Raw genomic sequence first — 14113 nt, 5'->3', positions numbered from 1 at the left:
GGGTCCATTAGGATTAGATAATCTAAAGCCTATAGATGTGATTCATATTGGAGCAGTGAGTGACAATCGGGAAATTCTTGAGGTTTTATAAGAGTTGGAGATGTAAATATCTGAAGGCATCGATTAGCCCATGCGAGTTATTGATTGGAACGTGGAGGTGGTGAATGATTGATTGCAAGCCTGGGGTTACAAATGGTCGGGAGTCAGTTTTGGTGGCCCTATAGGAGTCATTGATTGGGACCTGTGGATATCTGTAAATGCAGGACTGTGCGAGTTAGTATGTGAAGGACTGTTATTGAAGGTTTGATGGGAGTCCCTCATTCTATATATGGGCTGTGAGTTATGGGGTCCTCTAGGAGGTCAGGTTTGGCCCTCAAAGGGCATTGAGTAGATCAGTGATTGGTTTTCTACTGAGGGTCAATTGCCTGTATTGGTGATTATTTGAGGAGCCTATGGAAACCAGTTGATGGTGCCATCTGGGACACGGTTTTGTCAAGCAGTGGGGGTTATAGATTTAGGAGCCTATGCAGACATGCTGGTTTTCTGGACCCAGGTGGGAGCTGGGGAAGGGAGGCAATGAGTTTATGTTTTCATCTATGGCAGAAGAGGGTGGGCTTTATAAGTTGCCCAGAACATACACTGAATTATACAGAAACTCAGTTTATACACATGTGACATGATCATCCCCTAGCCAGAGCACTTTAAGGGCAGCAGGAAATGGAAATCATGTTTTTTATGACTCTGCCATGTACAGAACACCATCTGGCATGGTAGTTAAGAAAATGTACTGTAGAGCCCGGCGTACCTGGCTTCGAGTCCCTGTCCTTCCCCCTAATCTGAGTGATCTTGGGGCAGATTTCTTGATATCTCTGAACACCTCTATCTGATGATAAATGGGAATAATAATAGCAGAATTACCTAGTTCCCAGGATGAGTTTGAAAATTAAATGAGGTACCTGATAAAACATGCCTTGCAACCTTGTAATAATAGCAATATTTAATATCACTAGAATATGTTCCAGGTAGCAAGCAGGGGTGAGTGCTTTAGAGGCTTTATACCATTTATCTCTAACATCCCTATGAGGCCAGTGTTTTCATCCTCAATTTTAAGATGAAGGAACTCTGACCAAAGTGACTTGCCCCAGATTCTAGCTAGAACATAGAAGACCTGGAATTCAAAGCCTCATTCATTTTATACCAAATCCTATGAGTATTTTTTTTTCATGTTATATGCTAATGCTTGGTGTCGGTTTTACTAAACTTCTCTCTTTCACAGTATCCAGCACAGAGAGCTGCCCGCCTTGATGCCCCCAGGAGGCATCTGTGGGGTGGCTGCTGATTGACGGACTATGTGGACACTGTCTTTCTAGGGTTTCTTGGAGTCTCTGAGGAGCCCCTGGGCCAGACCCCGCAGTGAAGGCTGCAGGACCCACCTCCCGGCCCCAGCAGCTCTGATTGAGTCCACAGGTGTCTACCTGACTTCAAGCTCCTGGGAAGAGTGGAGTCATCAGCAAGAGAGCCTGAGAGCTGAGGCCCGGCGGGAACATGCCAGCTGACCAGAGTTCTCCCCGGTGGTCCTCGGTCCTAGCTCCAGAGGGACATGGCAGCTCGTGTGAGGTGAGCAGGCAGAGGACCCCAGGGGCAGGAATTCATTCAGTGAGGACACAGCCCAGACCTGTCAGCAGGCCCTCAGGGAAGGGGCAGAGGGGCACAGAAGTGGCAGATTCTAGGCTATCAGATCACCATCCACCTGCTGTCCCACATCCAGAGCCCTGTGTGTTTCAATGGACCTGTGATGTGGCTGATGGAGGAGAGGTGGGATGGGAGGGCCACCCTACATCTGGGGTCCTAGCCAGAGAGAGACGCTTCCCCCGCCGACCCCCGACACAGGCCCTGCCCTCTCCATTGGCTCTTCGCAGATGCTCAGCTGATCCACACTAGACCCTCCTTTTCCCTTTGTGTCTGGAGATTTGCTGATTTCTCCTCTATCCTGATCTAGGCAGAAAAATCCCTTTTCTTTGGAACTGAGAGGATGGCAGGGAAATAGGGTGACAACATTCTCCAGGGTCCTTCTAGGTCTTCCTCCTCTTTTCGAAGATGGTAATGGCCTGAGAAGGGACATGACTTGCCCAGCCTCTCAGATTGTGAGTGACAGCACTGGACTGGGACCAGGTCTCCTGAATGTGTCCTCCACCCTTGCCGCACTACAGCCAAACCAAGTTTCCCACTAAAAGTTCCCCCTTGAGGGGCGCCTGGGTGGCTCCGTCGGTTAGGCGTCCAACTTCGGCTCAGGTCATGATCTCACGGTCCGTGAGTTCGAGCCCCGCGTCAGGCTCTGTGCTGACAGCTCAGAGCCTGGAGCCTGCTTCACATTCTGTGTCTCCCTCTCTCTCTGCCCCTTCCCTGCTCATGCTCTGTCTCTCTCTGTCTCAAAAATAAATAAACATTAAAAAAAAATTAAAAAAAAAAAAGCTCCCCCTTGAGAATCTGTAAACAGGGGAATGTGATGAAAGAGCCAGACCCTGCCCGACAGCCCCCTCCTTCGGACCTTCCTGGATGCTGTCACCTCTGGGACAGGCTCCTTGTCACAGGGGCTCAGGGTCATATGGTCATTAGGATCATAGTAAACATTAAAAAATTATTTTGGTTTTATTATTTCACAACTTCACTATTTCCCAATAAAACGTCAGAAAATGCAGGTAAACAAAAAGAAGAGAATAAAACATTACTTATAATTCCAGCATTACCCAAAGTAAACCATTGTTAATATTTAGCTATATTTCCTTTCAGTTGATTTTTCCTTTGTATGCGCATACGTGCACGTATATGGGTATATGTGTGGGGCTGTGAGTGTGCATACGTACCATATACATATGCATTATATAGCTCAAGTTTGAAAATGGAATCACAGCATTTGGTTGCCTCCTTTCTATTTATTTTTATTTTTTATTTTTAAGTTTATGTATTTATTTTGAGAGGGAGCAAGAGAGAGTGCGTGAGCAGGGGAAGGGCAGAGAAAGAGGGGGGGAGGGCGCCTGGGTGGCTCAGTCGGTTAAGCATCCGACTTCGGCTCAGGTCATGATCTCACGGCTCATGAGTTCGAGCCCCGCGTCGGGCTCTGTGCTGACAGCTCAGAGCCTGGAGCCCGTTTCAGATTCTGTGTCTCCCTCTCTCTCTCTGACCCTCCCCCGTTCATCCTCTGTCTCTCTCTGTCTCAAGAGTAAATAAACGTTAAAAAAAAAAACTTTTTTTTAAATAAAATAAAATAAGAAAGAGGGGGGGAGACAGAGAGAGAATCCCAAGCAGGCTCCACACCGTTAGTACGAAACCCACCCAACCAAGGGCTTGATCTCACGAACTGTGAGATCATGACCTGAGCCAAAACCAAGAGTTGGATGCTTAACTGACTCAGCCACCCAGGCGCCCAGTTGCCTGGTTTTTAATTTGACAGTTTAACATAATTTTCTAGGCACTAAATACTTTTGTCTTCACGTACACGTAACACACCGCATTATGTCCTTTGGATAAACTTTAATTTAACCCCTCCACTGTGTGTGCATTTAGGGTGTTTCAGGTTTTCTGTTGTGATTAACACTGCTGTGGTAAAATTCCTACGCTTAAATCTTTTTGCCCGAGTCACCAAAATTATATTTGGGTCAAAGGAATAAGGGCGTTGAATGGCAAATGAAATGCTGCCTAACTGCAGTGCACTTGTACCCGTGGAGGCGTTTAGGCTCTGCTCCGTCATCTCCATCACAGACCCACAGTTTGGGGCCACAACAACGTGGTCCTCCCCAGTCTTTCTACAAGTGGCCTCTTGGCCAGCAGGTGTGTGGGAATTTCTAGATGAATGATTCTGGGCTGTACGAGTCACATTTCTCCACTCATCTCTTCCTTCCCAAGAACAGGACCAGGAAATAGTGGCTGGAGCTGGAAAAACAGGCAGAAGGGTCAGTGAGAGAAAGAGGGATGCGGAATAGCCCCAGGCACCTGCTGAGGGAACCATGGTGCACTTGCTGGAGACAGAGGATCGCCAAGGGGCCCCGGGCACAATTGAGAACGCAGTGGAACAAACAGGGGAAACGGGAAACAGAAGCCCAGAAGCCAGGGGCAGCAGAGAAACCAAGAAACAGTCACTGGGGCTGGAGAAATGGAGAGCAAGGAAAAGGAAGCTGGTCCGAGAACAGTAAGAGGGGGCTCCAAATAGGAGCAGGGATCAGAACGTAGAGGAACCAGGTAGCAGCCACAGGGAGCAGGGACCATCCAGAGGGATGAGAAAACAGAAGATTTGGCTCTAAAATGGAAAAAAAGCAGGTGGGTATGGTGTTCTGGGCAAGAGCCTGTGAGACAAGCAACTTCTCAAGGCACCAGGGTTTAGAGGGGAATCTGAGGGGATGGGGAAAGGCAGAGGTACCAGGGAACAAGGAATAGGAAAGAATGGGAAGGGACTAGATAGCAGCCAGAGGAAGCAGGGACCAGCTGCTGAGGCTGCAGAACAGGTGGAGGGGTGGGGAAGGGACTGACCCATGGGACAGTTGGAAGGACAAAGAAAGGCCTCCCAGGCTGAGGAGTAGCTGAGGAAACCAGGAGCCACATGGAACAAGGAATAGTCTCTGAGGTTGGGGAACAGCCAGAGGGAACAGCAAAGCTGTGCTGGGCACTGGGTGTCTACTAAGAAGTCCCAGGGGCTAACCAGAGGACAGGGACACAACGAAGTGGGCATTCAAAGTTTACCTGGTGTTGGAGAGTGACTCGAGTGACCAGAGAGCAGCAAGAGGGACTAGAGAACAGCTGAAAGGCATAGTAGCCATTCCTGAAGCTAGTTGCCAGCCAGAGGACCCACGCAACAGGCACTGGGGTGAAGGGACAGTCGCAGAAGCTGGAGAGAGGCTGAGGAACCACCAGAGTTCCCTGGAATAAGGTGACAGGGATTTCCTGGGACGTGGGACTTCACTGCTAAAACAGAGGAAGTCCTAGACAACTGGAACAGTTGGTCACCCTACCCAGGAGGCAACCAGAGGAACCAGCAAATAGTCAGACATGATGGAAACGATGGACAAGGTGAAAGTACAGAATCAAGCATGGTGCAGAGTGCACAGAACCAGTAGACTTTGGTGATCAAGAGCCTAGGCCAGGAGCCAGGTCGACCAGCTCTCCGCAAAGTGTGGTCCCCGAACCAGATGTGGGAGCATCAAGTGAGGGTGTCTGAGAAATGCATTCCAGGACTGCCCAAGGCACAGGAAAGAATTGGGACTGGGCGGCAGTCAGAGGGCTCAAAGGGCAGTCAATCTGTGTCAAACAGAAGGAACAAGTAAGGCTCATCAGGACCAGGGAACAGCCAGATTGACTAGGGCACAATCAGAAGAAATGTACCACAGACTAAGGATCAGCTCAAGGGAAAACTGTCCAAGGAAAACACAGAACAGTCGGGGGCAGCAGGAAGCAGTCAAAGGGAAGAAGAAACAGGAGGCGTGGAACAGTTAGAGGAATCCAGGGGCAATCAGGAAAGAGGCCAGGGACAACCTACATTAAGAGGGAACAGGAAACAGAGGGACCAAGGAAGAGTCAGATGGGGACTATGCAGACGGAATAAGGACCAGCAGAGGGAGCAGCAGGGAGAAGTGAGGCACAGTAGTGGGCAGGAGAAGCAGGGGAAAGCCAGAGGGAGGAGCATAGGGGCACCAGGGAACGGGAATAGCCAGAGGGAGCAGAAAGGATCCGAACAACCCCCGCCAAGGGCAGACATACAGAGAGGCTGGGTATCTGCCCTCTAGGGAGGGCACAGTGAGCCAAGAAGTCACCGCACACTTTCAGCTGGCTCAGCGAACATGCTGGAAGCCCTTCTGCTAGGCTGGGACAGGGTGTAGAAAGGCAAGATCATATATCACAGGAGGTGATACAGAAATGTTCTCGGGCACGAGTGAGGGCAGCCCCCAAAGTGGGAGGACCCAGCCCTAAGCCAGCTGCAGGGTGGGACAGAGAAGGTGGCAGGGACACAGTGGGTAGTGAGCGGGCAATCCCGGCAGCCCAGCACGCCCTGGGGATGAGAGCGCACAGTGTGCCGGTTCCAGTGATCCCGAAGGGAGACATTGCTGTGTGGGTCGCTGGAGAGCCATGAGGAGCTGGAGTGGGGACCCTCACCTAGGATGAAGAAGTCCTTGTAGGGGTCCTGGTGGTGATAGGGACACATGCCATCCTCCATGGTAGAAATGGGCCAGAAAATCAAACCTTCTCATATGTGGCAGATGAGAATGGAATCTGGGTGAATCTGTACCAGCTACTTTCTACCCAAATTCCTAGTACCAAAATGCCCCCTCCCAAAGCTTCTATTTTAGTGGGAAAGGATCAAAGAGGGGCAGCTGTGGGCAGCGTACCTTGCGTGTATTCATCTTGTGTCAATGCTCGTAATGCCTATCATGGTCTTTGTACACTTTCCCTGAGAATGTGGCCTTAGTGACTCCCAGGGAGGGGAGAGAGAGATGAGGGTGGTCTTTCATCCACCAGCTTGGGCCACTGGAGTTGTTAAAATGTTTGAGAGTGTAAAATGATGGAACATCTTCATTCATTCCTACTGGTGGGTAAATAGCCACTCCTGTCCTGCTGCTTGAGGCTCCTCCCCTGTGTTACCCACACACCTGTGGGCCTGTCCTGGGTAGCCGGCAAGCTGGTGGGTTGGATGGGCAGGCAAAATGAGAGCTTCGCTCAAGCCTGACCCCAGGGCTCTCCCTGGTTGACTGCTCTTGGGTGAAGAAGGGGGCACAAGTCAGGGGGTGTTGCTAGGGGCCCAAGTGGAGGTCCTGCTCTCAGTAACCCTCAGGGCCGTGCTCAGGAGAGCTGGTGGGTGGAGAAGTGCTGGGCATGTTCTGGTGCTTACGGATCTGCCTCCAGGAGCTATTGGTGGTGGAGAACGTACTGTGAATTCCCTGCCTGCTTGGTGCCCCTGAACATTCACCAACAAAGGGAGGGTGACCCAGGCCCCCAAAGTGAATAAAGGCTCCTCATTTCCTCATAGTCAAATCATTGGATCTCTTCTTTGATACTTAGCATGTTTTCTGTCTTGTTTAGGACATCCTCACCTACCCCAAGGCCTGAACAAACATTTACCTAAATTTTATGTATTTATTTATTTATTTATTTATTTATTTATTTATTTATTTATGTTTTAGAGAGAGAGCACGCAAGCAGGGGAGAGGGGCAGAGAGAGAGAGAGAGAGAGAGAGAATCTTAAGTATGTTCCACACTCAGTGCGGAGCCCAACTCAGGGCTCGATCCCACGGCCCTGGGATCATGACCTGACCCAAAATCAAGAGTCGGATATGCAACCGACTGAGCCGCCCAGGTGCCCCTCACTTACATTTTCTACTAGGAGTTTCAAAGCTTGGATTTTCTTGAAACTTTTGATTCTTTTGAAATCATTTTAAAATTAAGAGAAGTTACAAGAATAGTAACATCTTGCCACATTTGCTTTTGCTGTCTCTTGACTTATGCATGTATGTTTGTGTGTGCGTGTGTATATGTTTATACACACAGATATAGTTAAAACTTTATTTTCTGAACCATTTGAGAGTAATTTGCAGACACAATTCCCCTTTACCCCTAAATACTTCAATGTGTATCTCTCAAAACCAAGGACATTCTCTTCCATAACCACAGTACAGTTACCAGAATCAAGAACTTTCATACTGATGTTACTACATACCATGAGGGTACTAACATACCATGTATTATCTAATTATCTGACATCTCATGTGTAATATACAGTTTTCCCAGTTGTCACAGTAAGGTCCTTTAGAGCATTTTCCCCTGATCCAGGATCCAATCCAGCTGCCTGCATTGTGTTTAATTGTCATGTCCCTTTAGTCTTTAATCGGGAACAGTTCCTCAGCCTTTCCTTGATTTTCGTGACACTGAACATTTGGAAGAATGTCCCTCAATTTGGATTTGTTCCTGCCTCCTCATTTGATTTAAGTTATTCATTTTTTTTCTCAGAAATATCACAAAAATGATGCTGTGTTCCTCTCAGGGCTTCATGTCAGCAGGCATTCAATATCAATGTAACCTTTCTTGATAATACTAACTGATTACCCACGACTACAATGGTGTCCGTCAAGTACTATAACATGACCATCTTTCCCTGCGTAATTAAAAACCATTTTGTGGGGGGATAATTTGAGACTACATAAATGTCCTGTGTCTCATGTTCTCTGATTTTAGCATCCTGTGGTGATTCTTGTGTGTAACAGTTAATTACTGTACTGTTTCCCTAATGATGTTCTAATCCCATCATTTCTCCTACATTGATTAGTTGGCATTCTACTATAAGGGGAAAATATTCCTCTCTCTGACCGCTGGAAGTATAATTACATGCCAGGCACAGTGAGCACACCTCGATTTGTCATTAGTCACCAAGAACTAGAGCTTTTTGGAGAAAAGACAGACTCCAGGGCTAGAGCAGAGAGAGTACAAAATGATCCTGGAAGAACTCATTGTTCTGGAAAGTAATGAAGTGTTCAAAAGATGGGGACGAGTCGACAGGACACAGGAGCTACCTTGAAGGAACTCCCTCTGGTCCAATTTGGGACAATTTGAGTAGCAAAGTATAATAAAGATAGCAATAAGTTATAACCCACGGCATAAAGTAGGAAGTCACCAGTCCATTTAATAGGTAAATAGGTATGTAGGTAGGCAGACAAGGGAGAAGTGAGTGCTTCTTTTTAATAGCATTCTGATCTTTTCTGGTGAGTGCTTCTTTTTAATAGCATTCTGATCTTTTCTGGTGTGTCCATTCCTCCGGTCCTTCTGAGGCTCATATTGGTAGTTTGGTATTCTTTGGAAATAATTACAGATTTACTAGAAGTTGCAAAGATAGTAGAGAGAGGTCTCATGTATCCCTTTACCCAGTTTCCCTCAGTGGTTACATCCTGCATCACTAGGAAACTGACATTGCTACAGTGTGTGTGTGTGTGTGTGTGTGTGTGTGTGTGTGTGTGTGTGTGTAGTTCTCTGCCAACCATGCATTGATCCCTGGGCAATAATACACATACAGCACTATTCCATCACCAAACAAGTCTACTGGTGTTAAAATTTTACCAGTTAAAGTATAGAAAACTCAGCTGCCTTTAAATCCCTTTACCCTCAAAAAAAAAAATCCCTTTACCCTCACCAGTTTTTATTATAATACAGTTGTCTTAAATATTTCCCTTACATACATGGAGATCCACAATAGACAATGTTAGACTTTTTGGTTTGGCCCTCAAACATAGTTTAGGAAAAAACTCAAGAGGTGGGGTACTGGGTGGCTCAGTTACATGTCCGGCTCTTGATTTTGGCTCAGGTCATGATCTCATGGTTCATGGGATCAAGCCACATGTCAGGCTCTGTGCTGACAGCATGGAGCCTGCTTAGGGTTCTCTCTCTTGCTCTCTCTCTCTCTCTCTCTGCCCCTCCCCTGCTCACACACACTCTCTCTCTCAAAATAAATAAATAAAAATTAAAAAAAGAAAGAAATCTCGAGAGGAGAAGCAATGTCTACTGTCTTTACTCATAGTTTTGCTTTTTCCATTTTTTCTTCTTTCCTGATGTTCCAATTCCTTCTCTTATTATCTCCTTTCTGTTTTGAGAACTTCCTTTAGCCATTCCTTCAGGGTAGGTCTGCTGGCAACAAATTTTCTTAGTTTTCCTTCATCTGAGAATATCTTGATTTCCTTTTCATTTCTTCTTAGTAACAGTTTTACTGAAATAATGACTTCCATACCATACAATTTACCCATTTAAAGTGTACAACTTACTGTTGTTTATATTTATGGGTAGGAGCAACCACCACCACAATCAATTTGACAACATTTCCATCACCTCAAAAAGAGGCCCCATTTCCTTTAGCCATCACTCCTCCCCACCCCACCCGTGTTCCCTGCCTCCCTTAACCTTAAGCAACCACAAATACACTTTCTGTCCTCTAGACTTCACTATTCTGGACAGTTCACATGAATGGGATCATATCATCTGTGGTCTTTGTGTCTGGCTTCTTTCACTCAACGTAATGTTTCAAGGAGCTCCCTCTGGCCAAATTTGGGACAATTCGAGTAGCAAAATAAATAATGATAATCATCGATTATAACCTGATGAATAAAGTAGGAAGTCACCATTCCATATGATAGGTGGGTAGATTTGTACATAGGCAGACGGGGAAGAATGTAGCATGTTGTGCGTGTACATGTTGTAGCATGTATCAGTACATCGTCCCTTTTTATGGCCGAATAATATTCCATTTTATTGGAAATGTTGATGGGTCAACATTTTGTTTATCCGTTCGTCATCTGATGTACATGTTAGTTGTTTCCACCTTTTCGCTATGATGGGTAATGCCACTATAAACATATGTGTACACATTTTTATGTGGACATATATTTTCATTTATCTTGAGGATACATATACCGAGGAATGGGATTGCTGGGTCAAGTGGCAACTATGTTTGACCATTTGGGGAACTGTCAGACTGTTTCCCCAAAGCAGCTGTACCATTTTACACTCCCCCAGCAATATATAAAGGCTCCAATTTCTCCACATCCTCACCAGCACTTGTTGCTATCTGACTTTCTGATGCTAGCCATTCTCGTGGGTGTGAGGTAGTATCTCATGGTAGTTTGGATTCATATTTCCCGCATAATTAATGATGCCAAGCACCTTTTCATGTATGTATTGGCCAGTGCCACTTCATTTCTTAAGGATAGTTTTGCCAGAGCCAGATATGGAATTCAGAGTTGACAGTTCTCTTCTTCCAGCCCTTGAAAACTGTTGGGCCACTTCCTTCTCTCCCCCATGGTTTCTGATGAGAAATCCACTGTCACTTTAATTGTTTTTCCCCAATAGGTAAGTTGTGGTTTCTCTCTTGCTGATTGCAAGATTTTTTTCTTTGTCTTTAGCTTTCCGGAGTTTGATTATAATGTGTCTTGGTGTAGATTTCTTTGGCTTACCCTTTTGGGGTTCGCTCAGCTTCTCAAATCTCTAAGTTGATACTTTTGCCAAATTTGAGAAAATTCCGGTCAATTTCTTCAAATACTCTTTCAGCCCCACACTCTTTCTCCCCTCCTCCTGGGACTCTGATGACACCAATGCCAGATCTCCGATTATAGTCTCACAGATCCCTGAGGCTCTGCTCATTTTTTTCCAGCCAATTCTCTTTCTGTTCATATTGGATCATTTCCATTGTTCCATGGTCAAGTTCTCTGAGTCTTTCCTCTGTACTGTCTATTCTGCTGCTGAGCCCACAGTTGAGTTTTAAATTTTTAGTCATTGTATTTTTCAGTTCTGAAATTTCCATTCAGTTTGTCTTTATATCTTTTCTTTCTCTGCTGAGACTTTCTATTTTCAAATTTAAGTGTATTGAAACATTTTTATGATAGCTGCTTTAAAATTCTTGTCAGATAATTCTAACTTCTGTCTCATCTCAGTGTCGGTGTCTGTTGATTATCTTTTCTCGTTCCAGTTGAGATTTTTCTGCTTCTTCACATGATGCCTGATTTTCAATTATGTCCTGGATATTTTGGGGAACTATGAGACTTTGATATTATTTAAATCTTGTGTTTAATAGGCCTCCTCTGACACTGTTCTGCTAGAAAAGGAGAATCTTTTTCTGAAGAGAATTCGGAAGAGGATTCAGAAAAATCCTCCTTACTGCCACGTGGAAGTGGAAGTTCAAGTTCCCCACTTGGCCTCCTTTGACACCCCAGAAGGGGCCAAGCACCTTGTTGCTACTGGGAGGGGGTGGGTAGAATTTCAGGCTTTCCACCAGACCACCTCTGACACCACCCTGGTGGGAAGACAAGACTGACACCTCGTTTTTTGAGTCAGGGGTGGAGTCCAAGATCGCCACCTAGCCTAAATTGACGCTGTGGGGGAAGGGTCTCATTACCCACAGGCTGGAATGAAAATCTAGCCTCCCCATTCAGCCTTTACTGATAAGAATGGAAGTAGGGGGCACAGTTATTTCTGTGATGCCTGGCTGGAACAGGGCAATATGATCTAGGTTTTTCTCTCTTGCTACGTTGCCTTTTTCCTGGTACTTGAACTAATGAAAGCAGATTTCTCTGGCTGTTCCTGCCTGTGCCAGTTGGCATTCTAAGTTGCCAGTTTCTCTAGCACCTGAGGATCACGACAGGTTTGCCTCCCTCTCTCCAACGGCCAGAGTATTCTTATCTTTGTTTTATATATAATATCCAGGGGTTTTAGCTATACTTAGCAGGAGACCTAGGAAGAATTATGTCTATTCCATTTTGGTCCCATTGGTAATTTTTAACTTATTTTTTTTAAGTTTTTAAATGTTTGTTTATTTTTGAGAGAAAGAGAGAGACAGTGAGAGAGAGTGAGCGAGCACGAGCAGGGAGAGGCAGACAGAGAGGGAAACACAGAATTGGAAGCAGTCTCTAGGCTCTGAGCTGTCAGCACAGAGTCCGATGCAGGGCTCAAACGCACGGACTGCAAGTTCATGACCTGAGCCAAAGTTGGACCCTTAACCGACTAAGCCACCCAAGCACCCCTAACTTAATTTTTGAATAGGTAATACATTCACATGGTTCCCTCCTTCAACTCCCCAGATCTCTCTAGCAGAAAACCGGTCTTGGTTAGTTTGTGAGTGGGTGGGGTATATGCTTAGAGATTATGCAAATGAAAGCAACTAAGAAACTATTCTTAATATTTTTCACAGAGTAGATATTGTTACTATTATGTTGAACACTGATTTTTTTAATTACTAATTTTTAACTTTTTATCATGAAATATTACACACATTTGAATAATGCTGCCATAAATATTCTTGACCATGCCTCTAATTGCACATGTATGCATATTCAGATTGGGCATATTTCCATGAATGGAATGAATCACTGTGTCCTAGTGTATGCATGTTTCAACATTACCCAATAAAGAAAAAATGCCTTCTAACGTGGTTGTGCCAATTTACACCATCAACAATATGAGAGTTCTCATTGCACCATATTCTCCTCAACACTCCATACTATCAGTCTTTTTTATTGAGGACATTCTAGAAGTCATATAGTGGTGTCTCACTGTGGTTTAAATTTACATTCCCTGGTTACCAAGGTTAAGCCCTTTTCATGTTTATTGAAACCTTGGATTTACCCTTTTGTAAAATGCCTGTTCAAATGCTTTGCCCACTTTTCTACTTGGTGCTCTCTTTTCTTCTTATTGGTTTGTAAGAGTTCTTTACATCTTCTAGATATGAACCCTTTGACAGTACTATGTGTTGCAGATATCTTCTCCTTTTCCGTGGCTTTCCTTTTGTTCTCTTATAATGCTGTCTTTTAAATAAATAGAAGTTTTAAAACGTGTTGTAGCCAGACATCAATCTTTCTTTATGGTTAATGTTTTTTGCATCTTGTTTTGAGAATTATTTTCCTAATCTGAGATCATGTCTTTTTTCTGCATTTTTTTTTTTTTTTTGGGGTGCCAAAACCTGGGAAGGAATTTTCTGCATTAATTTTAAAGGCTTTATTGTTTTGCCTTTTCCCCTACGTTTCTTTTTAGTCAATTCTAGTTCATTCAATTCTATGTTGCCATGGCTGGCACATAATCAAGCAGTAAATGTATATAGTGCCCACATTAACTAGCGGATTTAAACAAAGCCTAATTTAATCCTCATTTTTGAAAAAGAATGACTGCATAAATCAATGAATAAATGTACTACATACGTAATGAATGCTAAGATACTTCAACAAGTTTTTTTTTTTCCTCTCATAAAATACAAAACCAGACACTGAGTGCAAACCCTGTGTGATACATTATGTCATTATGTCATATACAGATACGTCATTGAAAACAACTTCCTATTTGCCTTCTATCCAACCCCCCCAGTGCTGACCATATTGCCTTGAACAGGATTGTGTTGTTACAGGTCTCCGTGTCATTCGAGGATGTGACCGTGAACTTCAGCAGGGAAGAGTGGCAGCATTTGGACCCTGCTCAGAGACGCCTGTACCGGGATGTGACACTGGAGAACTACAGCCACCTGCGCTCAGTGGGTAAGCACAGCTGCCCTGTGTGTCTGCCAGGGGCGTCAGTGTGCTATTTCCATTCTCAGCTGCTGAGTGTTCTGGAA

General features: G+C 45.0%; 1 protein-coding gene across 5 annotated transcripts in view; it reads left to right on the top strand.

Moving 5' to 3' along the window:
* Positions 1–14113, top strand: part of ZNF41 (zinc finger protein 41) — a 45871-nt gene that overhangs the window by 19116 nt on the left and 12642 nt on the right. For 4 of the 5 annotated variants that reach the window (XM_007081605.3, XM_042974561.1, XM_007081607.3 and 1 more), the window contains 2 exons: positions 1371–1617; positions 13910–14036. In XM_007081605.3, the coding sequence (XP_007081667.1) occupies positions 1546–1617; positions 13910–14036 (199 nt within the window). In that variant the 5' untranslated portion in view covers positions 1371–1545. Of the gene's footprint in view, positions 1–1370; positions 1618–13893; positions 14037–14113 lie in introns of all 5 variants that reach the window. The other variant, XM_015537317.2, reaches the window with a different exon arrangement.

Source organism: Panthera tigris, chromosome X (genome assembly GCF_018350195.1).
Source record: "Panthera tigris isolate Pti1 chromosome X, P.tigris_Pti1_mat1.1, whole genome shotgun sequence".
NCBI lineage: Eukaryota > Metazoa > Chordata > Mammalia > Carnivora > Felidae > Panthera > Panthera tigris.
Note: the sequence above shows the minus strand (reverse complement) of the source record. Positions and strands in the feature narration are given on the sequence as shown.